This window comes from Amblyomma mixtum, chromosome 9, assembly GCF_055824585.1.
Source record: "Amblyomma mixtum isolate Tamu chromosome 9, ASM5582458v1, whole genome shotgun sequence".
Lineage (NCBI taxonomy): Eukaryota > Metazoa > Arthropoda > Arachnida > Ixodida > Ixodidae > Amblyomma > Amblyomma mixtum.
Window position 1 is genome coordinate 70,903,509 of NC_143020.1, and position 21,617 is coordinate 70,925,125.

The window sequence follows — 21,617 nt, forward strand, 5'->3', positions numbered from 1 at the left end:
TCTTACTATTTTCCCGTCATCTGCCTATTTATACCCTGTGGCTAGGAAATAAATCCTTCTGTTTACAGTCAGTGCTGTGTTCGACCTCGTTCTTCCTCCTCTCTGTATGTTAGCTTCAAGATGCGTCGTAACCAACTAGCCCGCCAAAACGACTTAGCTGGAACATATTTTTTCTCCCTGCACACCCGCATCCCGTAAACTTCTGCTGCCGACTGTAAGGCTGTACGTCCAGAGAGGACGTCCCGAGGACGTCCCGGGAAAGTAGTTGAATTCGTACGTCAGTCAAAGCTTGCTCTTCCATCGAATGGCTCGCCACTGAAACCACTGCTATCCCGGACAGCGCTGTACGGTTTTTTGAGTGGCACGAAGCGCCCTCGCGTTGCGCTGTGTTCGGAGGCGTGGCCGATGGCGCGCGCCTCGCCTCCTCCTCCTCGTCGGGTCCGCGAGCTGGGCAGCAGCGATCGCGGACGGCCGGCACTTCTCCGCGCTCCCGTGAGCACGTGGCCGTGACCTCGTCGTCTTTTGCTGCGAGCGGCGGCTGCTCCCGAACGACGATGCTGCCGCATTCCGCCCGGGCTCTCGCGGAGTAGTACGCTTGAACGCGTTCGCGCAAGCGTGCGCGCCTGCGTGCGTCTTGTGGGCGTTCGCGGCTTTGAGCGTCTGCCGCGAGAAATGCGCACCGGGGATTCGGGTCTCCGGGATCCGTATGTACGATGAACGGAAAACGCACGCCGACCGAAAGTTGCCCCCCTTCTAGGGAATAAACAGTCTTGTGTTCAGGTACCGCCCCCTATTCGGATTCGGCCGTATGTGAAGTAGGCTGTTTGGGTATGTGGGCGTAGTATATTGTTGACCGTTTGGAAGCCTGCGAACGGGAGTTGGGCGTTGACCGAAGCTACGAGCGATGCAGTCGACACGGTGTAGGCACAAAAGAATATACATGAAATGTCAGGAATTTGGGTTTCAGTTATCCAGTAAGTAGGGGCCATAGTGTTGGTTCAGTGCAGCCTCTGCGTTCTAGGAAATAGAAGGTCCTATGTTTAAACATCTAATGTTTGGCCTATGAGGATTTGTCAGCAGTGGGCATTAGCTGCATTTCTCTGGGCCTCTGTTATGAGCGAAGCAGTCTCCTTTTGAAGTCTCCAATGTTTGGAGTACAGACCGAATTCGGCTTTTGTGTTCTTTCTTTGAAATGGTGCGCAAGACATTAATAAACATAAAGAACCATACATGCCATTCCATGGAATTCTTAAACGCAAGGCTGATGATTCCAGGGAAAAAAGGTTGTTTTATAAGAGCTTGAAAATGCCTGGGTATACATCTGTACGGAGGCCATGCAGGGTAGCAGTGATTATAATATAGTAAAGTAATTCATCTAAAACAAAACTATTCAACAAATATGTGATGCATATTAGACTGTTATTATCTATCACTATCAGAACAATGCACTTCGGCACAAAAATTAAAATGATATGAGAAAAAGTGCCTAAATTCACAATTAGCACTGCCACATCTGTAAAACATCAGAATGCGTGGAATATGTACACATCAGTGTGGACGTATTAAATTGGCTCAGGTGTTACATGGTGTGAGGTATACATACACAATTTCAAGCTATGGCCATGGTGGCCAGAAAGCATTCCCGCAATATAACATGCAGCCAGAGATTTGACAATGGTGATAGTGATGATGACGATGATGATGATGCCAGATTTTAATGGAGCAAGGGCAGCTTTGACCAAAGAGCGTCATGGCATGAGGTATTTTTCTTTTATGCAGGACTGAATCAAAAACCCACTTTGCGAGTATATTTCACCCCTCGTACTCAGCTACACAGGCCAGGAGAGAGCTTGTACTCACTGTGTCACCGATGGGTACCTGGACCAAAAATTTAGTGTCCATACTTTAATTAAGACAGAGGAAGATTTTACACGGTGTAATAATGAAATATTCTGCAGCAACGGTATATCCAAAGTTGCCTGAATGAAATTGGGCACTAATAATGCGCAAACAGCAAAGTTGCAGCGAAGTTAATAAACATTTACAAAAAAGTTTCATGATTTATATTTATTTTTGTATCTTTTGTTTCACACTTTTGCCGCAGTTTCTCAGAAATGAACCGTAGCACAGAACTGAAGTTAGCAGTGTGGGATGGCACGCATTTTATAAAAGTGTTACTAGAATTATTACTGTATAAAAAACATTTCCTAGAGTTTTTCCTTCATTTGAAATGAGTGCATTCACTTACGAAGAACAAAGCAAAAGATACCAGGAAATGCTTTTGCCAAAGGCTAGTAATTCTAGTTCCCCTCCATGTCATAAATGTGCCTTTTCAGTTACAGCGTTGTTTTGATCAATTTCTGAGAAGGGGTGATTGTGTAAAAAAAATTAGCAGTAAACATAAATTGTGAATTTGTTTTGTAAATTTTAGCCTTTTTTTGCAACTACTACTTCTACAGATTATTTGTGCCAAGTTTCATTCATTGCAGCTTTGATATTACATCACTACTACAAAATATTTTACTATTGCTGCTTTTAAAGTCTCATCCCACAAGGGTATGATGAGCAGATGTCAAGTGATGCCCTGTACAGCTCTGTCAGCACAGGCAAAATGACCTTGTGTGTTCTTAACCCAACTTGTTCATGGCTGAACTACACCAGGGTTTTTTTGCTGTGAGATTGGCTTTGGCAGCTGTTACATTTGTTCTGAAGGATTAAACAAGACTAGGTTGTATTTTATTGTATATTATTTGTATAAGTATACTTACCACTCCTATCTATAACGCCTCAACGGCCCTGATAGTAATGAAATAAATAAATAAATAAATAAATAGGTGCTCTGTTCAAATATCAATACGCATGGCCTTTGATTACTCCTATGTAGCTACCTAAAAATGTTTCAGGCAGTTGTTTTCTGGAGTATCATAGACATTTGTTTGGAGATAACTGGAAGCATTTTTCCAAACGTGGCTGTTTTTTTTTGTCTTTTTCAGTTTCATGGAGACAATTAACTTTTCTTTTAAAGTTTAATTCCATGTTTATGGTGCTTAGCTTACCTGTACAAGCAATAAGTATATCAAATAAGCACTTCCTGCAGTGTAAGGCAGTGTCACGTTGTATGTTTGTTAAGGGGATGTTGAATGGTATTAGGACTTTGAGCATTGGATAACATCACCCTTGCCTGCCATGGTTGCTTTCAAATAACTGTGTTCTTATTGATGAGCAGGGTAGGTTTTGTTGTCAAATCTTGTATGGAACAGGTTACTTCTCAGCATCATAATTTCAAGCTCCTTAAGATGTTGTAGAGCAGGAAACCGTTCTCCATAACCGAGTGCAGTTCAGTCAATAATGTCCTTCTTTCTGAGATTGTGAGCTCTGCATAATGCAGCCAGCCTAAACATTGGAATTCTTTTTCATAGCGTGGAGGCGACAGATTCTCTATCTCTACTGCACAGCTGTGTTCAGCAGACAGGGTCTGAAGTATGGGAGCCTGTTGTCGGCCACAGCAGCAGCTGCTGCTGCCGGAATGCTCGAAGGCAGTGCTCAATGTCGCTTCAGTCATTTGTTCAAAGCGGCAAAGTCAGGAGGTCATTCCGCTTGCCGGCAGTTCAAATCGTAGATTGCTGATCCCCGATGTAATGTAAAAGCAGTCAGTGGAATATAAGCCCTTTGCCACGGCATTGGCTCCGACAAGTGTCTGCCGCTGTCAACAACCTCTATTGTGCGGCCAGGTGTTTTCATGCTGTTCGTTCTTTTTGCTTGATATCGTTTTGCTGTTGACGCAAGCGTGCGGTATGTCTCCGCGAGAGATAAGCTTGGCCTGCAGCCGTAGGAGTGTTATGCCTTCTGCGCTGCTTGTTCCTGGTATTGCCTGTGGAGTGCCTTTTTTTTTTTGGTGCTATCTTGAATGAGCTTTGGTTTTTTGTTAATTTTCTGGGTCATTCTTGTACACTGCCCATGAAAAAGCTTGTGACCAAGGTCTCTGTGCTAAAACTTCTGAAACATGTTTCACCACTCTTAACTTGCAGTGGTGTTGTGTCAGTATCACATATCTGTTGATCCTGCTTTGTTCTTGTTTTTTTTGTTTTTTTCATCACGGTCGCATGCAGCCATCTTGTTTTCAAATTTGCCTTCTTTGGTGCCTGCATGTTTAAAAAAAATTTATTTGTTTCTGACAAAGCATTGAAATTAAAAAAAAGTCGCTTACTGCTGGGAGAAAAATAATTTGATGTGGCAGGGGTGCTAGAGTCACCAACCTTGAGTGCTAAATCAGTTTGAATGTGATTGTGGCTTAGACTATCAATTTAATACCTTTGTAGCATACGGCATGGTAGGCATGATAACTGTGAGTAAGTTTGCCCATGGTTAGCCGCATAAAGCTGTAGTTAAGGGTAGTGTAAAAGTGCATTCGCCAAGGTCGCACATATTGTAGTAGCTGCGGGCAACGTTTCTAGATAAAGACAGTTGGGAAACTGTGCCGGCGAGCCAGGGAGCAGAGCGGCCCCACGCGATCGCTGTCTAGGCGGTGGCGCTGCGGTCGCTTTAGGATGAGCGCGTCGTCTGCTACTCCCAGCTTGAGGGTTGCTGGAAGGAGATGGCTCGCGTCTGTTAAAAAAACAACGTGCTTAAGGAATATTACCCACCCGAGGAATATTATCAACATAAACTACGAGGAGGCAAGCGGTACGTCATGTTTCTCTAAACCGCGGAAAGAAGGGCTTCCAGTTTTCTCCGATATTTACAGCCAAAAGCTCAACCTCGAGCATCCTGCCCTCACGTACCCCAGACGTGGAGCGCACGCGGACTTCGCAATTCATAGATGAGCGCGGCTAGAAGCAGCTGCCCCCGGCGCAGACGATGCGAGGCGTGAACTGACGTTAATCATTCGCGCAGCAAACAGTGACCAAGCGCAGTAATGGGCGCCGCGGCGGTGAAGAGAAATCGTGGCCTCTGAGATCAAACGCGGTGTTAACGTACCGATGCTTGAGCTGGTCACGGAGGCCATAGAAAACAAACGCGGTACTCCCACCACCCAAGAGATGGCGCTCGCATCTCTTTGAGATGAAATCGGCGACAGAAAGGGGCCGCATACCCGGAGAGAGTTTTCCAACTGTCTTCATCTAGAAACGTTGGCTGCGGGTAGCAAATGTACCATAGTTCAGTTTGCCATGCCGCTTCACATGACCGTAGTTAGCAATAGCCATGATTGCCGTAACCAAGTCTTGCCATGCCAAAAGATAAGACCTAATAGCTTGATTTCTTTCTTGGTCAGAGAGTTACTCGATTTTAATTTTAAGTTTAGGGCATGAGGAAAATCAGCGACTGTAATGCATTAATGTGTAGATTGAAACTAACTTGCAAAGCTGACTTTTCTCATGCTTTCACACTTTTTGGTGGGCTAGTTGGAGAGGACAAAAGTGACAAAGAATGACCTTGTGCTGACTTTTTTGTTGTCTTCTCTGTCGTCGCGAAAGTGCACACCTGTGGCACAGCCTTGAGATTCTTGGATTGTCAATAAGATGACTTGGTAGCGTATATATCATATATCATCAGTTGTTTTATCATTGTTTAGTGTTGTAGCGGTACGTTTGAGGTGACCTTAGTGTGAAAAACACTCCCAAGCTGGACCGCAGTGTGTTCCTGACATTTGAAAACCAACTTGTGCAGCGTGCACTAGGTTTAATGTCCCTTGCAGGCTTCAGCGGACTATAGATGTGTAAAGCACTGTATATAAGCATTTCTTGCTGATCACTGCTCTCAATTGGCATGTCATGTGTTCGGCATGGTTCTCAACTAGCCATATGTCGTCGCAGCTGACTTCATGAAGCAGATCTTGTAGGCTTTGAGCACTAACATTTGTGCGCCGCAGTTAGGATGCATGCTGGAAAACTCCAGGCGAGCTAGACCAGTAGTCACAACAGAGTTTCATCAGTATCTGCTGATGTTTCTGTGTTGTCTTGGAACCAGAAGCGTAACATTGCGTTGTTACCCCTAACTGCATGCAGCAAAGGGTCTGTGATTATGTCTTGGGTAAGACACTGTGACTATGAGTTGTTACACGCGTTTTAGCCTCAGTTTATATGGCACCAGGGGTAGCATCTAGGAGAGCCAATTTTGGGGCCGTAACCTTCAGCAGCGGGCTGAGGAAGTGGTGCTAAACGTTGCGAAGGAGATTTGTGCCTGAAAACGCTTTATATGGAACTGATTTTGACTATGCAGAGTTGCTGAGCTCATTGACTAGAACTGACGATGACTTCCCGAAAAACATTTTTTTTGGTGCTGTCAGTTGGCTCCATTTCCTCGAACGGCAAAGGCTTTTGCTTTGTTCTGCATGCGAGAAATGAGCTATTGCTCAGCCTGTCTCTGATGAACCTAGAGTTATGTCCTAATGCCGCTTTGATTGCCAAAAGTGCCACTTAATTTGTCTGGCCAATCACACGGGGCATATTGCATTTGCTGGACAGTGTTGACTGAAACACTGTGGTGCCAGTGAGGCTTCACAGTTTGAAACGAAGCGTATGCATGGGATGTCGTATTGTAGAGAAGGTACCATCCAGAGTCACAGTTTGAAGAGAGTAGCCCAACCTTCTCAATTCGAAACCGTTGCCTCCTGTGCGCAGGTTGGCGGGCGTCGCACAAGCGGCAGCCATGCGGAGAAGACATTGACGAGCAGCGGCTTGTAGGAGGCGGAGGAGGAGGAGGTAGCCATGGCCGTGCGGGGTGCGAGGGGCACCCCCACGGGGCTACCCCAGGCCATGAGCCCCGAGAGTGCCCTGGCCTCGGACCTCTTCGACCAGTTTGTGTCGGCAGGCACCTTCAAAGCGGCCCTGTCCACCTACCGGCAGGCAAGTGCTGCTGCTTCTGCTCCTGCCGATCTTAGCCGATCTGTTCCTGCCGATATTGGGCCAGTCAGCACAGCTGATGGGTCCAATATTGGAAAGATACTGGTAAAGGCTGGCCCTACAAAGAACCAGAGGGCAACCATACATTTGCAATATTGGGACGATTGCCTGTGCTGCTTGGGTGGTCTCCAGTGTTGTTGTCACTGCCTGTTAAAGGGGTAGAAGTGCAATTTAAAACTTTAGTCAGAAAGACTGATAATCGTTAAGTGAATTGTGCAAGATTTCTGAATACAGTGCACGCTTTACATAAAACCTTTTTGCCACAAAGCAGAAGGGCATTTCAGACTAAATCGTAATACGTTAAATAGTGTGTTCATTCTTAGCAGGATGATATACACCGAACACAGTGCCATTACAGAAGCTGCTGGTCTCTGCAGGGTTCAATTACAAGGTCACAGAAAGCAAGGCAAGGCAGGACCAAAGCATCAGTTGAAGAAATATAAAGTTTGGATTAACAAGAGTTTACTGCAATGTGTTCAGTCAGTTTGAGGGAGATGGCCACCAGAAAACTGCAACTGAAATGGGGTAGATTAAAGTGACTGGAGATACCTGTGTGCACGAGCGGATTCCTCATCTGTTCTGCCAGTGCCCTCATGTGCTGATGCTCTGTTTCTGCCCGTGCAGATGTGTGACGTGCTCCAGCTGAGCCCGTCTCCGCTGCCCGTGTTCTACCCGCGCCTCAAGGTGAAGCTGCGGTCATGGAGGGCCGCTTCGCTCTGGGCCAAGCTGGACAAGCGGGCCGCACACAAGTGTTACAACCGGGGAAAAGCCTGTGCAGGCATGCGGGTATGTTGGAGATGCTCTCTTCCACTGCTCGCTTCAAACTTTTGGTTGCTGTTCGTCATCATCATTGTCATCAGTGTCATCAGCTAGCTAAGTCAAGGTGAATGCAGGGTGGAGGCATCTCCTCGTAACTTTATTTACTTCCTTGTCCAGTACCAGCTACATCCACCCTATCCCAACAGACTACCTATAACCAGCTGGCTACCTAACTAGCCTGTGCCACCCACAACTTAATCTTCCTTTCTTCAGTAATGACCATGCTGCTGTAATGAGTGATTATGTGCCTTGCAGGTTAGATGTACACCCCACGTCCATTTGCTCATTTTCAGTAAGAGAACTATGCCAAACAATACAACTAGTAGCAAGTTACAACACTGACATATAGTTTAAATGCGGGTAATGGCTGTAATTTTTTTTTTTTTTTCAATTTTGGCTGCTTTTGGTCCTTACTGAAAAGAATTTTCCACTTCAATTTTCAAGCTATAGTCTGGGGAAACTATTTTATTCTCCCACACAATGTGGCACTGTGTCTCCCCTACATGGGTGTGGCCCTTACCCATATATATACAATGCATATACAGTGATCACAGTTCAAAGGCAGAAGCCCCCGTTGGTTGACTATGTACAGGAATTAAAGGGACTCTGAGGAGAAATAGAAGTTGCTCTCTGTCAATAGGGTACTGCGTTCTAATCACAAAGAGACCATTGTCATTGAAAGTGTGGCTTTTACAAACTAGAAAAGACTTTAGAAGTGAAATATAGGTGTCGCCATCACTGGCCAGTGTCGCAAGTAAAATGCATGCGTGGACACCAATTGTTTGCATAGATCCCAGAGGCTGCATACATCACCCTGCATTTCAAAATGGTGGCATCCTGTTCTTTTCGATAAGGACGTCATGAGTTTGTATCAACTGGTGGGAAGTTTTTAGAGCAAGAATTCTACTCCTCGGGGTATAACTTGCAATTTCGATGGGGATGAGACAATGACCTTCAAAGCCTCACGAGGTCAAACTGAAATTAACAGCTTGGTGGTATATGGCCCAAGCTATGGTAGTATTTAGATATCATACCTTGACCTTTGACCTTGGCTTTGACCTCGGCATTTCATTTGAGACAATGGGCACCACAGCAATAATGACCTTCAGTGCCTCACAATGTCAAACCAAACATAGCTGCGTGGTGATATGGCCCAAGCTATGGTAGTATGACCACATGATCATATGACGATGACAATTGGGTACCTGACTTTGACCTTGACCCTTGACATTTGATTTGAGACGGAAGAGACCATGCTTAACAGAGCTTTCTCTCATATAACTAGGTTCAAGCCGCGTTGAATGCCAGCCATTTTTTTAATAGTATTTCCTTGATGATAAAGGAGTCTTTTGACACCAGACAAACGTCCACATATGTAAAAAAAACCAGAGAATCACTTTTTCATGAGAACAATAATTGGATGGAGTTGTCGTCAGTGTTTCTGCATGATGCACTGATGAGCAGATAATAAGAAATCTTATTCTGTTATTCATTTTTTACCTTTATCAGTATAAACAGCAGCATCTGTCAAGCTGGCACCTTAAACATTCAGTGCCACAGCGCAAAAGCCTTCAGGTCCTCGCATGTCTCGGCCCCCACAGGTCCTCATCATCGGAGGCGGTCCTTGCGGTCTCCGGACTGCCATCGAAGCCCAGCTTCTGGGCGCCAAGGTGGTGGTTCTGGAGAAGCGTGACCGCTACTCGCGCAACAATGTCCTCCACCTGTGGCCCTTTGTCATCCACGACCTGCGCAACCTGGCGGCGAAGAAGTTCTTTGGCAAATTCTGCGCCGGATCCATTGACCACATTAGTGAGTGGCACCCGTTGCCCACATCACAGGCAGCATTGGTTTGGGTTAAAATTTTACAGCGACAGCTGTTAAATGCGTATTTCTAATGTCTTCTGCATCGGCGTAACATTGCAGCTCGCTGATATGTCAGCACACTGCGACATCATGCATGATGTCACTACAATGCACCACTGCAATGTGTCATGCTGAGTGGTCTGAACACAGCGATCTCATATACAGCATACTGAAGAAAAGACAAATAATAATAAATAAACCGTATTAGATTTTTCCACTGCAAACAGCTGTTGCTGAGTCTCGCCTTACGCAGTGTTAAGCATCTTCCGAGTTTCTTTGGAGAAGGTTGTCGATGTGATTCGTGCAGTGATCAAATCTTGACTGGGTTGCAAGGTGAATCGTGCTGGTTAGTGACATCAGGTGCTCTTTTTTTTGTGCTACTGTCTGGGAAAAACTGCAGTTGACTCTTTCCATAATTTGAGCTTAAAGGGAAATAGAAATCTGTTCGCATCATGCGCATTTCTATTAATGGAGAATCTTTTTAATAGCCCTGGTGTTGGTGGAACCAAAGCATCAGCTGAAATATGCCGAGCATTTAAATTTTGAATCAAGTAGGTTCGAGCACGTTGTTTTTGTTTTCAAAATCATTGACTCAAAAGCTGTGTGCGATCGCTTACTGGTTTAAATGGTTGGACACCAGGCTCATAGGCACCCGTATCTCATTGCAGACAGAATGCAGTAATGCGTGTGCAGTGTTATGATTTCAAAATTATGCTAAATTTACTGTATGTCATATAAAATACCTGAAATTGTTCTTATTTCCTGTTGTCTTAAAATCTCGAAATAGTGTCAAATCTATGTGTGTAAAGATTTCCTGTGAAGCTGTTTTTATTGTTAAAAGGGTTTAAATTACCATTGGTCAAGCTTAGAGGCTTAGAGGTATATCAGCAAAACAGACTCACTAACCTAGATGATTATTTGCATTGATGGCTTTGAACTCAAGTTTGTATGCATCAGTGAGTGTTAACCCAAGCAAGAAAGCAGCACTGCAGCATTCATAATCATAATCTTTTTTTTTTTTTCACCTGTGTGCAGGCATCAGGCAGCTGCAGCTGATCCTTCTCAAGGTCGCACTTCTCCTGGGGGTCGAAGTTCATGAGAATGTGACCTTCAAGGAACTTCTCGAGCCACCCGAAGACCAAAGCCTAGAAAGTGAGTCCTTGTTCTGGGTGCTTACTTTCTTGCTTACTTATTTTATCATGGTTAAAGAGTTTCAAGCTCAAGGCTAAGTAACAGTCTCAATTTATTCACTTGCTCCCCCCAAAACAATGTCACAACAAAGGCGAGTAGGCAGAAAAAGAAAAAAATCTGTTTTTAAACGTTATCGTATGTGAAAACAATTGAAGGAAAACGGGTCACAGTGTAGTCACGCAGCAGTTGAGGCAGTCTCTTCCATCCCATTCCAGTTTCAGTCATATTTCTATTTTTCTATTCGGTTTCATTCTCAATTTCTCTTGTTTCATTCTCAAATCTCTCTCCAGAGAGAGGGGATGTGAAATGAGAAGTCAAGGTGATGATTACGTTCATGTTCTTTTTGTGCTTGGGGACCAACATGTGTAATTTCAACTGGGGGTGCATTTTTGTCCTTTTATTGCTGGCTTACAGGAGTTGTACAGCACTATTCTGAGCAGTAACTTTCCGTTCATTCTTTTTTTTTCCCAGTTCAGCAGTTTGTCTATAGAAGGTGCGTCCTTCTTTATTTACACGAATTATTTATTGTTGTTTTATGCGTACAAGTGGCATATGCAGCTGAATTTATTAATTTAAAGTTATTTTGTAACCATCTGCTGATAGTGCTCGTACTATGCGGTCAGTACTCTAGTATGGAACAAAAAATAGCCTGAAGAGAAAATCGGACCAGGGGAGCAAGGATGGATGTGTGTGTGGTTATAAATCCCAATCAAGCTAATCTCCCAGGAGCCATCCTCACTTATATAAGTGCCTTGGATTTAGGGAGTGGGAGAAATGCTCGGTTCTCTCTCTGTTCTGCCTGTACAATTGGTTCCTCATGCCTGTTCACTTTATGCACGTAAGCTTTCCTCCTGGTTCTAGGAGTAGTGTTCAGGCACAGAAAATGTCGTTTCTCTGTATGTTTCAGAAATTGGATGGAGAGCTCAGGTATCACCTGCTGACCATCCTGCATCACAGTACGAGTTTGACGTGCTGATCGGGGCCGACGGGAAACGAAACACGCTCAAGGGTGAGTGCTGACAGGCTTTTCTCATCAGTTGGTGCTACAGTTTGTGTTTAAAGCAGGTCAGGTATCACATAAAAGATGGCCTTTTTGTAGTGTTTGCAGTTGTATATAAATTAACTAGGTATTAATGGATCTTCAGCACCTCTGCACCATCTCAACAGTTTCCCACAGCAGCATTGAAGCTGTGTTTGTTGGAACATGCACTTGATCGTGGGTGCAATGAAATGATTTTGTTTAGACACGGTCTTTTATAATGCTCGTAATTCCTTTTATATACCTAAGCGAAATTCATCAAAATTGAGAAGTTTAAGCTTCGTCTAGTTTAAGTTATAGAAGTCACATAGTTTAACCTCAAGGTGTTAAATGCAGTTAGCCCGAAAAATTCAACTCTCAATTAGAAAGAACAGATTGGATTTGGCTGAAACAGTGTTGATGCCATTCATGTACCACTGAAACCATTTTTTTTTTTAGATCATTTGTGTCTTTTTGGACTGGTTTTTTTCTCGTTTTCTTGCTCAGAAAGGCAGAGAAATTTTCGTGCCATGAAAAATCTGCTTTCTTCCTGTCAGGTAGGCAGCAATCTGTAGATATGTGAATAGGGAAAAAAAATGGTCTCTTTTATTTTGAATAAAACCTTATTTTTGATAAAGAAGGAGCAGCACTGTATTTATGTGGGAGACAAAAAAAAGGCACCTAGAAATCTAGGGCAGTGCAGAAATTAAAGCATTTTTTCTGTCTTTTAGCCTATTTTAGACATGATGCTTTATGTATGGAGTGCTGAGTTCTGCATCACCGGTTTAATTTTCACTTGTGGCGGCTGGTTTTTTATGGACACAAAATGCTAACAACAAGCCTTTGTACTGTTATTTTGATATACTCTAAATAAGCATCCTCGCTTGTTGAAACTAATCTACTTTGCTTTGCAATGTCTTCCATAGCTCGAATGTTGTTGTTTCTGAACGTAAAGCTTCATTGGTTCCATGACCCCTTTCTGAGCAGGCTTCAACCGGAGGGAGTTCCGGGGCAAGCTAGCCATCGCCATCACAGCCAACTTCATGAACAGGCACACACCAGAGGAAGCACGTGTGCAGGAAATCTCGGGGGTGGCCTTCATCTTCAACCAGAGGTTCTTTCAGGTGAGCACTCCTCCTCCTATTCGTCACTGCGAGCCACACTGGCCGGACTTCACTCACAATTCATGATCTCATTTTCATGAGCGGAAGAATTGCCAAATGCTTACGCTCTACTGCACAACGCTAAACCCATTGAAAGCTGTTGTCGTGCTGCTGGTTGTCTTTCGCTAATGCCTAAGACCTGCAGTGAAGTCTACGAGCCAGACTTTGGGGCACTCTGGGCTATTGCAACAACTGTCAACAGGTGGACGGTCACGGGCCTTCACTGGTCTCATGGCTGGCACAGTCACATGATGACACGTGATGGTCAGATGACTGGATGTAGATGGTCTGTGGATAGACTGTCGGCATCTGCTGAGAAATCTCTGTATGACATATTTCAAAAAGAGGTCATAGCTTGTGTTGTGCTTTATTAATGCATGATGTGCATTGTACAGTTAGGTTCTGACTTTCGCAGCATCCAGTCTTCCTTGTCCACTCATTTTAATCTCTTCATCTTTCCATCCACTCAAGTGCAAAAGTGCATCTGTGTGAACGATGAACATCCTGAAGCAGGCCGGGATGCTCCGGCACCCCCTTCAAGTTATCGCTTTGGCTTGTAAAAATACACTTCACACTTTTTCCTTCAGTAACTACATTTAAACAACCTTATTTCTAGTCGCAACCTTGCTCAAAATGTGCATCTCTTGTCAATGGTTTGAGAGTGCAGTCTTATGGTTTCCCGTCTCTGTATCTCTATTTCCAGGATATGAGAGAAAGCACGGGAATTGATCTGGAGAACATAGTGTACTACAAGGACGACACTCACTACTTTGTGATGACTGCCAAGAAGCAGAGCTTGCTGGACCGTGGAGTCATCATTGATGTAAGGTGGCCGTTTCTTATTTCTTTGAGAACCACGTTTTGTCTGTGTGGCACACTTTGTGGTTTTTTTTTTTTGCAATCAACAGATTATTTCTAATTAATGAATTATGATTTATGGGGTTTAACATCCCAAAGCGACTCAGTCTATGAGGGATGCCGTAGTGGAGGGCTCTGGAAATTTCGACCACCTGGGGTTCTTTAACGTGCACCGACATCACACAGTACACGGGCCTCTAGAATTTTGCCTCCATTGAAATTCGACCGCCACGGCCGGGATCGAGCCCGTGTCTTTCGGGTCAGCACTCGAAAGCCATAACCACTGAGCCACCGCAGCAGCTTGATTGTTTTTAAATAACAAAAAGTGAGCCCCGGGGTATGCATATTACACATCTGTCGAAGGTAGTTTCGCCTGTTGGATGCAGTCTGCATGTTTCAACTTCCATGGGATAGCGCACAGCACTGTGTCATGCACTTGTCAGCTTCTGCTTACTTGTGAACTTCTGCCTCCCCGAACGTTACAGCAGTATTCAGGTTTTCATACGAGCTGCATCATGGCAGGTGGCATATGAATGTTAAGTTTAGCGCAACAGGTGTTTCATTCTCCAGTGGCATAGAAGAGGAATTAGACTTTCATTTGTATGCTTTTATTTGCACAATTCAAAGGCAGTCCTGTTTTTCAGCTTGACAGTTTCCACCTGCTGACAAATAACCTGCGTAACTGCTTACACTGAGTGCCTTGGTAAGCTGCTGATGTCACATTTTTTTTTGGCAGGACTACAGTGATACAGCACGTCTATTATCACCTGACAACGTGGATCGGAGCGCACTGACCGAGTACGCGAGGGACGCAGCTGACTTCGCCACGGGCTATGCGCTCCCCTGCCTTGAGTTTGCCGTCAACCACTATGGGCAGCCAGATGTGGCCATGTTTGACTTCACCTCCATGTACGCGGCGGACAATGCCAGCCGTCTTCTGGAACGGCACGGCCACTGGCTTCTGCAGGGTCTTGTTGGAGACAGTCTGCTAGAGGTTGGTGTATCCTGCTTTCCTCGAGTCCAATGCTTTTCCAGCCTACGTGATAAGACATGTGCAAATAGCTTCCCAAGTAACACGGCCCAATATTGGGAATGGCTGGCTTCACACTGGTCCCTTGTGTGAACAGCCTTTGCCAATACATTGCCAATATTGGGCCGACTAGATTTGCTGCTTGTGGTTACACATCCAGTACACGGGGCTTCTGCAGATGGCTTCAATTTTGTTATCTGAGTGTATTAGCTGTGTGAGTCCTTTAAAAGAAATGAACATACCGTATTTACTCGCATAATGATCGCAATCACGTAATGACCGCACCCCCGAATTTTGTTGGCAAAATTCAATTTTTTTATTCCCCGCGTAATGATCGCACCCCAAACTTGACACTACAATTTTTTGAACATGTCGAGTCTAGCCGACGATAATGGTACTGGCCGTCTGTCTGGCAGATGGCAGGTGCAGATGACCATCTTGCTCTGTCTGCATTACAGCAGCAGCTGCCTGTTGGTTGACCTGCAGTCACACGGACAGTCTAAATGCTTTAATGCTCAATCGTGGATACCAAACTTGACTGCGGTTATCTCGAATCATGGTTCGCCGTTGTTGCAAGGTTCGCCACCATTCTGGGTTGCAGTGCAACGAACGGAGTGACGCGGTGATCCGGCTAATCTTGTTCTCGTAAATAATAAGCCCTGGGATACGGGAACGTCAAAAATGAATCCTCTTTGAGGATCTCTGGCCTGTACCGAGTTGCTGGTAGGAGTAATAATGGCTATACAAGCTAGTTTTACGTTAGCAGCCGCGTAGCAGCTTCCGCCGTTGCAGCGCGAGTGACCCGATCTGCTTGCAAGCCAGCTCCGCTGCTAAGACGTCGCTGCAATCGTTCGTATATATTTCTTTTAAGATAAAACAATGAGGTTGTCAGTAAAGCAGCGCCATAAGTAGAACATTCATTATGACGTCTAGGCTGAGTCTCGTCTAGGCTGAGCAGTCTAGGCTGAGTCGCGGGTAGCACATGCCCCATGCTGGTGCCTGTGTCTGGCAGGATGCATGGAGCTCAATGTGTTAAAAAAAAGAAAAAAAATTGATCGCAGTTGGCTCTGCTAATGAAAGTCAAAACTGTGCGACATTTGCCGGAATCACCCATACTGATAGTCACTTTGCCAGTCAGGCCAGCAGATAGCGCAGGTGTAAACTCCTATTAATCTCTGGAGTGTGCTTCACACCGGAGTCCGAAATAATAGGGCCGTTCGCAGTTTGGTTTACCAGTTACCATGCTAGTCAGCCAGGCTGTGCTCGAGTATGGAAGGTAGAAATGTATGCCATTTTATCGCCTGTGATCTCCACTGACCTTGCGATTGGGTTGTTTTGTTTCTTTGTGTGCGTTGATAGGCCATTCCATGAGAAACTACTCAACAAAGAATGCGCTAAAAACTTACACCTTATGTCTTCCGCCTTTTGGCTAGCCAGGGAGGCTGGTAGGGGGAGATGTCAACTTATATTTGAGGTCAACCCTTTCTTGGCCAGCAGTGGGGCAATTTGGAGGAGGTCGACTTATATCTGGGGTCGACTTATACATAGCAATATACAGTTCTGTGGCAAGCAGGCCAGTTATTACGTCATCTTGGATGTGGTAACTGACTAGCTCGTACACACTGGCAACTCTACATTATCACTTTCTTTCACTGAGGGACGTTTTATGAAGTGGTGCATTCCGTTGTTGGTGCAGTCAAGGACCAGTACAGCATATTAGAAAAGCCACATATTATTTTTCAAAAGCATGAACTTCATTAAAATGAAGGAGTGTTGTTTTGTACAGCTGTCTGCAAGTAGTTATTATAGGTTGTTTATTAAATGAAAGAGTTCAGGAAATTCAGTTTCTTAAATGGGTTTTTCAGGTCAGTCAAGATTGCCATAACAAGTTGGTAGAGTGTTAAGCCTGCATTTAGACTTTTATTTGTCGCCGTACGGCTGCTCATCAGCAGATGCTAATGAGTAATTACTCCCTAATTACCATAACACTTATCTGTAGTGGAGGAAGGGTTACTATTATTTGCTGGACAAAATGCCTTTGAATTGACATGTCATGAGTTTCTGAGGAGGTAAAAAGCTTGGAAACCTTTAAACCTGCCATCTTTTCCTCCGAAACACATTCAGCCGTTCTGGCCCACGGGTTCCGGTTGTGCTCGTGGATTCCTGAGCTCCCTGGACGCTGCCTGGATGATGCGCTCATGGGCGATGAATAGAGACTCTCCACTGCACGTAAGCTTGCCGTGCCTTTTGCTGCTTGGGTGCAGACGAGCTATTAGGATTCGTTTTGCATTTATTTTCGTGGTGAATCATATATGATCAGTAAACAAATTATCGATTGCGGATAGCAGCACAGCATTCATCAGTAAGGCTCAGTTAATGCAAAGAAGTAATTTCTGTTACATGGTTTCTGTTTCTCAGAACTTTGAAAACTGCTGCATGTATCAGTTTCGTGATGTTTACCAGTCCATGCAAATAGTTATCGTTTCTGACGGAAACGATAACTATTTGCATGGATTGGTTATCGTTTCTGACGGCTACCACCGGCCGACCTCTCCTCCTTTTCCTCTTGTTAAAATTCTTTTCTCTCTCTCTCTCTCTCTCTGACAGAACGTCATCTTTTATCAAACATCTGCTAACCAAAGTCAGATAGTGTTGATATTTTAATTTCCCATATAGAATACTTGAACCCTTGAACAGAGGCTTCGCATGAAACCTGGAATATCAATTGCTTTCTTTGACTCTCTTCAGCGAGCAGTGAATCTCTTTGGTGCCAGTTATGCAGTGTTGTGTGGCTATCGGCACTGTCAGAACTGGACCCGCTTCCAGGTTCTAGCAGAGCGGGAGTCCATCTACCGGCTGCTGGCACAGACGACACCCGAGAACCTGAGCAAGGACCTGGCCGAGTACAGCCTGAACCCGAGCTCGCGCTACCCGAACCTGAACCTGCAGACGGTGCTGCCCTCGCAGGTGCGGCCCCTGTGCCGCACCGACACCGAGATCAAGCTTCCGCCACCTGGGCCACGGCTGCTCAGCGACATGCAGCGCAAGCGACGGCGCAGAGGTCTGTCAAGCCACAACATTTTTGTTTTGTCTTCGTTTTTTCCCTTCAACTCTTTCCTGCTGTTGTGGTACATGATAAAAATTTGTCGGGATGTAACACCGGTGCTAAACTGGGGACAAGCCCATTCCCTGTAGTGCTTCTGCAGTCATTCTCTTTCCAGACAGGCCGCCGCGGTGGCTCAGTGGTTATGGTGCTCGGCTGCTGACCCGAAAGACGCGGGTTCGATCCCGGCCGCGGCGGTTTAATTTCTTTGGAGGAGAAATTCTAGAGGCCCGTGTACTGTGCGATGTCAGTGCACGTAAAAGAGCCCGTGGTGGTCGAAATTTCCGGAGCCCTCCACTATACGGCGTCTCTCATAGCCTTAGTCGCTTTGGGACGTTAAACCCCATAAACCAAACCAAATCTTTCCAGACCCTAACCAGAGTGCAGTTCTCAAGCAAGCAGAGTCTCGTTTGCATTAACTCATGAACATCGCTGAGCTCAGTGGATTTACTCCACCACCTCGTGAAAGATAGACCACTGACCTCATACGTTCCTTTTGCACTTCGTACTCTGGTGCAGAATCCATCATCCATCCGGACGCCCTGCTCTCGTGGTGCCAGAGGCAGGTGGCGCTGTACAGCAAGATCAAGATAGAGAACATGACCTCCTCGTGGAAGGATGGCCTGGCACTGTGCGCCATCCTGCACCGGTATCGGCCTGACCTTGTCGACTTGGATGAGCTGTCATCTGTGGATGTTGCTGCAAACAACCAACAGGTGAGCGGGTGCTCTGTCAGCATGCAGGAACCTTGGCAGTACAGGTCGGGCAACGACGAGGATGCATGAAATGCATTTTTATAGTGCTTATCAAATGAACGTGTGCGTCTTGTGCGCTGGTGTGACTTGTGTATCATTTTTTTGGGGGGGAGGGGGGAAAAGACTGCTGTTTCCTTTGTGATTGGACTTACACACTGGGGCAACTTTTTCACTTTTAAGGCGAAAGCCTTTAATGGCTCATACTCACGGCCATGACTCTGTCCGTCTGTCCGTAACATCTGAAAGCCTTTAATGGCTCATACTCACGGCCATGACTCTGTCCGTCTGTCCGTTACATCTGACGTGTAAGTCATAACTAGTCATTACTAGTCACAAGTCATGGCTAACTAGTCATTAACCAGTCAACTAATTAGTCATTGTTGACTAGTCATTAACCAGTCAACTAATTAGTCATGGTTGACTAGTGATTAACCAGTCATCAACTAATTAGCCATGAATGGTTAGTCATTAACCAGTCATGACTAGTTAGTCATTAGCCAATCATTGCTAGTTACCGTATTTACCCAATTCCAACGCGCCCCCGATTCCAACGCGCACCCAATTTACGGCACCAAAAAAAAAAAAAAAAATTTTCAAGCCCCGATTCTAACGCGCGCCCGATATTGGTAATAAAAAAAAAAAAAAACTACAAGCCCCGCTTCTAACGTGCATGTGACTTCCACGAATGAAAATAATTTGCAACCGTTTTTATATTTTAAGGGGAGATGCGGGTGAAAAAACCGCGATTTTTTTTCGATGAAGTCGATTTTGTATTTTCTTGCGTTTTGTATTCCCCCAAGCCTCTTCTTTTATGTGTAAAAAAATCAAAGCCGATAATCAATGGGAAGTTAGTAAAAAATACAATTAAAGCACTCGCGGTGGCTCGCGAAAGTGCGAATTTGACCGAATTTCGGGAACGCGGCATTTCGCTACACGGCGTCGCCCGCTCTTGAATATTCGCGGGGAAGTAGGCCTACCCATCGTCTACGAGAAGCCACTTCGGCAGCGGCGCATTCTTGATAAAAATACGAAAAAAAAGATCGTTTCCCGCCCGAGTCGAGCGTCGCGACTGGCCCTTCAAATCACGTGGTACGATCGGAGCCGTTCCATTGGCTACGAGCATTCCACCGCACGGTCGGGCGCAGACGCTCTTTCTTCGTTCTGCCGCCACCGAGACGTGAACCAACGCTTCTGCCCGGGTTTTTCTCCTATCTCCGCTATGGATGTGACTGAGAAACGAGATTTTCGCTCACGCAATTTCCTGACAAAGCATCAGTATAATGGAAGACGCCCCAAGCGCAAGCGGAGAGCTCCGGTTACGGGAGGTTCGTCTGCTGCTAGGCGTAACTGCGGCAACGGCGATGCTTCTTGCGGAGCATCGATGACTTCCAGTGCGTCTGAGCGAAAGATAAAGATCTTCGACTGTAAAAACGGGCGCGGGAGCGCTGTTATCTGTGAGATCGGCATGATGCACGACCTCGTCAGCGGCGCGGCGTGCCCCGCCTGCGGACGATGTAATCTCTGTCAGAGAGTCGGCCGCAAAACAGAAAGGAGTCTCATCGTTTTTGGAACTTTACCGCCGAAATGACGCCTTTCCGATAACCGTTGTTTCATCAACATATTCTTCGATCCGCGTATCTTGATCGTGCAACGGCAGTGATGAGGCGTCCGCCCGCGGCAGTGCACGGGATACCGTCGCCGTGAACGCGGTCCGTGGTCGCTGAGCACGCGACCAATGACAAGCGCCACACCGGTTGAAAACGGCTCCTGCGACGCAGAAAACGACGAGCAAACGTGCTCCCATGTTTCCAGCAGTTAGTGAGCTCCCACATCGTATAATGGCGATGACGATGGGCAGCTATGGGGCAGTTTCGGTTTGCACTCGAATCCAACGCGCATGCGATTTTGAGACGTATTTTCCCCGAAAAAAGGTGCGCGTTGGAATTGGGTAAATACGGTAGTCATGGGCCATGACTAATTAGTCAAAGTTGCGTGGAAAGGCTTTCGCCTCGCGCACTTCAGGTCGTCAAAGTGCCCCCTCAATAAATACAGTTTATACGAAATGCCTGATGACAGGTGTTATAGGTTGTGTGGAGCTATGGTGAGGAAGAACCAGCCCAGATAGCACTGAGTTCCAAACTGGTCTTTATTGTGCCGTGCGCACTGTGAGGACTGGTGCAAACTTCTTCATTGATAGGCGCTGCACACGGAGCAAGTTGGGGCCTGCAGCTAGAGCATGGAGCAAGGGGTGCTACAGTTCTTTTTCATTATCACTTATATGAACCTTATTGCAGCTATAACTTTCAGGGAATTAACCCTTTTCAGGGTGTACTATGTGAAGCTGAATTCTCCAGTGATGTGAAAAGTGTAGGGTCTGTTGTTTGGGTTCCTCTAAATGCAGCACAAAAACAACTACTTGATGGAAACCTTTCAGTTCGTGAACAGTAATTTACATGGATTATTCTAGGGCCACAAGGTCATGATAGAGTGTGGGTTTGCAATTATGTATTTGCTCCTAGCCAGGTTAGAGCAGTGGTGAACAATGGCTAGTGAACTTTGGGGCACACAGTTTGGCATAGATCGCTCTTCAAGCATGGAAACTGCTTCTGACGAGCCTTGTTAGCAGTTCTAAGAAATCTGTGGGTTTATTGCATGCATGACAGTTGCCTCAGCAAAGACCCTTAACATTTAAGTGGTTGGTTGAAGGCCCTTTACAGTTGAGTGGTTGGTTGCAGATACTGTTTCGGATTCCTTTTCTGCATTAAAATTAAGAGAATATCATTATTGCCACTGCATTCAAAGTCCTTAATAGTCGCGGCCAGAGAAAGGCATCTGAACAATGCTGGATTTGGGAAATAGCCTGTTAGTTAGGCCTCTACGACTGCGACTGCAAATATATTTTTGTACAAGGTCAT

The 21,617-nt window shown here is 45.5% G+C and overlaps 1 protein-coding gene across 4 annotated transcripts in view; it reads left to right on the forward strand.

Moving 5' to 3' along the window:
• Mical (Molecule interacting with CasL) overlaps positions 1–21,617 on the forward strand; it is a 72,779-nt gene that overhangs the window by 8,982 nt on the left and 42,180 nt on the right. For all 4 annotated transcript variants that reach the window (XM_089560344.1, XM_089560347.1, XM_089560346.1 and 1 more), the window contains exons 2-12: positions 6,621–6,845; positions 7,527–7,688; positions 9,323–9,530; positions 10,620–10,736; positions 11,683–11,784; positions 12,781–12,917; positions 13,660–13,779; positions 14,551–14,808; positions 16,969–17,073; positions 17,671–17,905; positions 18,467–18,663. In XM_089560344.1, coding sequence (XP_089416470.1) covers positions 6,708–6,845; positions 7,527–7,688; positions 9,323–9,530; positions 10,620–10,736; positions 11,683–11,784; positions 12,781–12,917; positions 13,660–13,779; positions 14,551–14,808; positions 16,969–17,073; positions 17,671–17,905; positions 18,467–18,663 — 1,779 coding nt within the window. In that variant the 5' untranslated portion in view covers positions 6,621–6,707. The remainder of the gene's footprint in view (positions 1–6,620; positions 6,846–7,526; positions 7,689–9,322; positions 9,531–10,619; positions 10,737–11,682; positions 11,785–12,780; positions 12,918–13,659; positions 13,780–14,550; positions 14,809–16,968; positions 17,074–17,670; positions 17,906–18,466; positions 18,664–21,617) is intronic.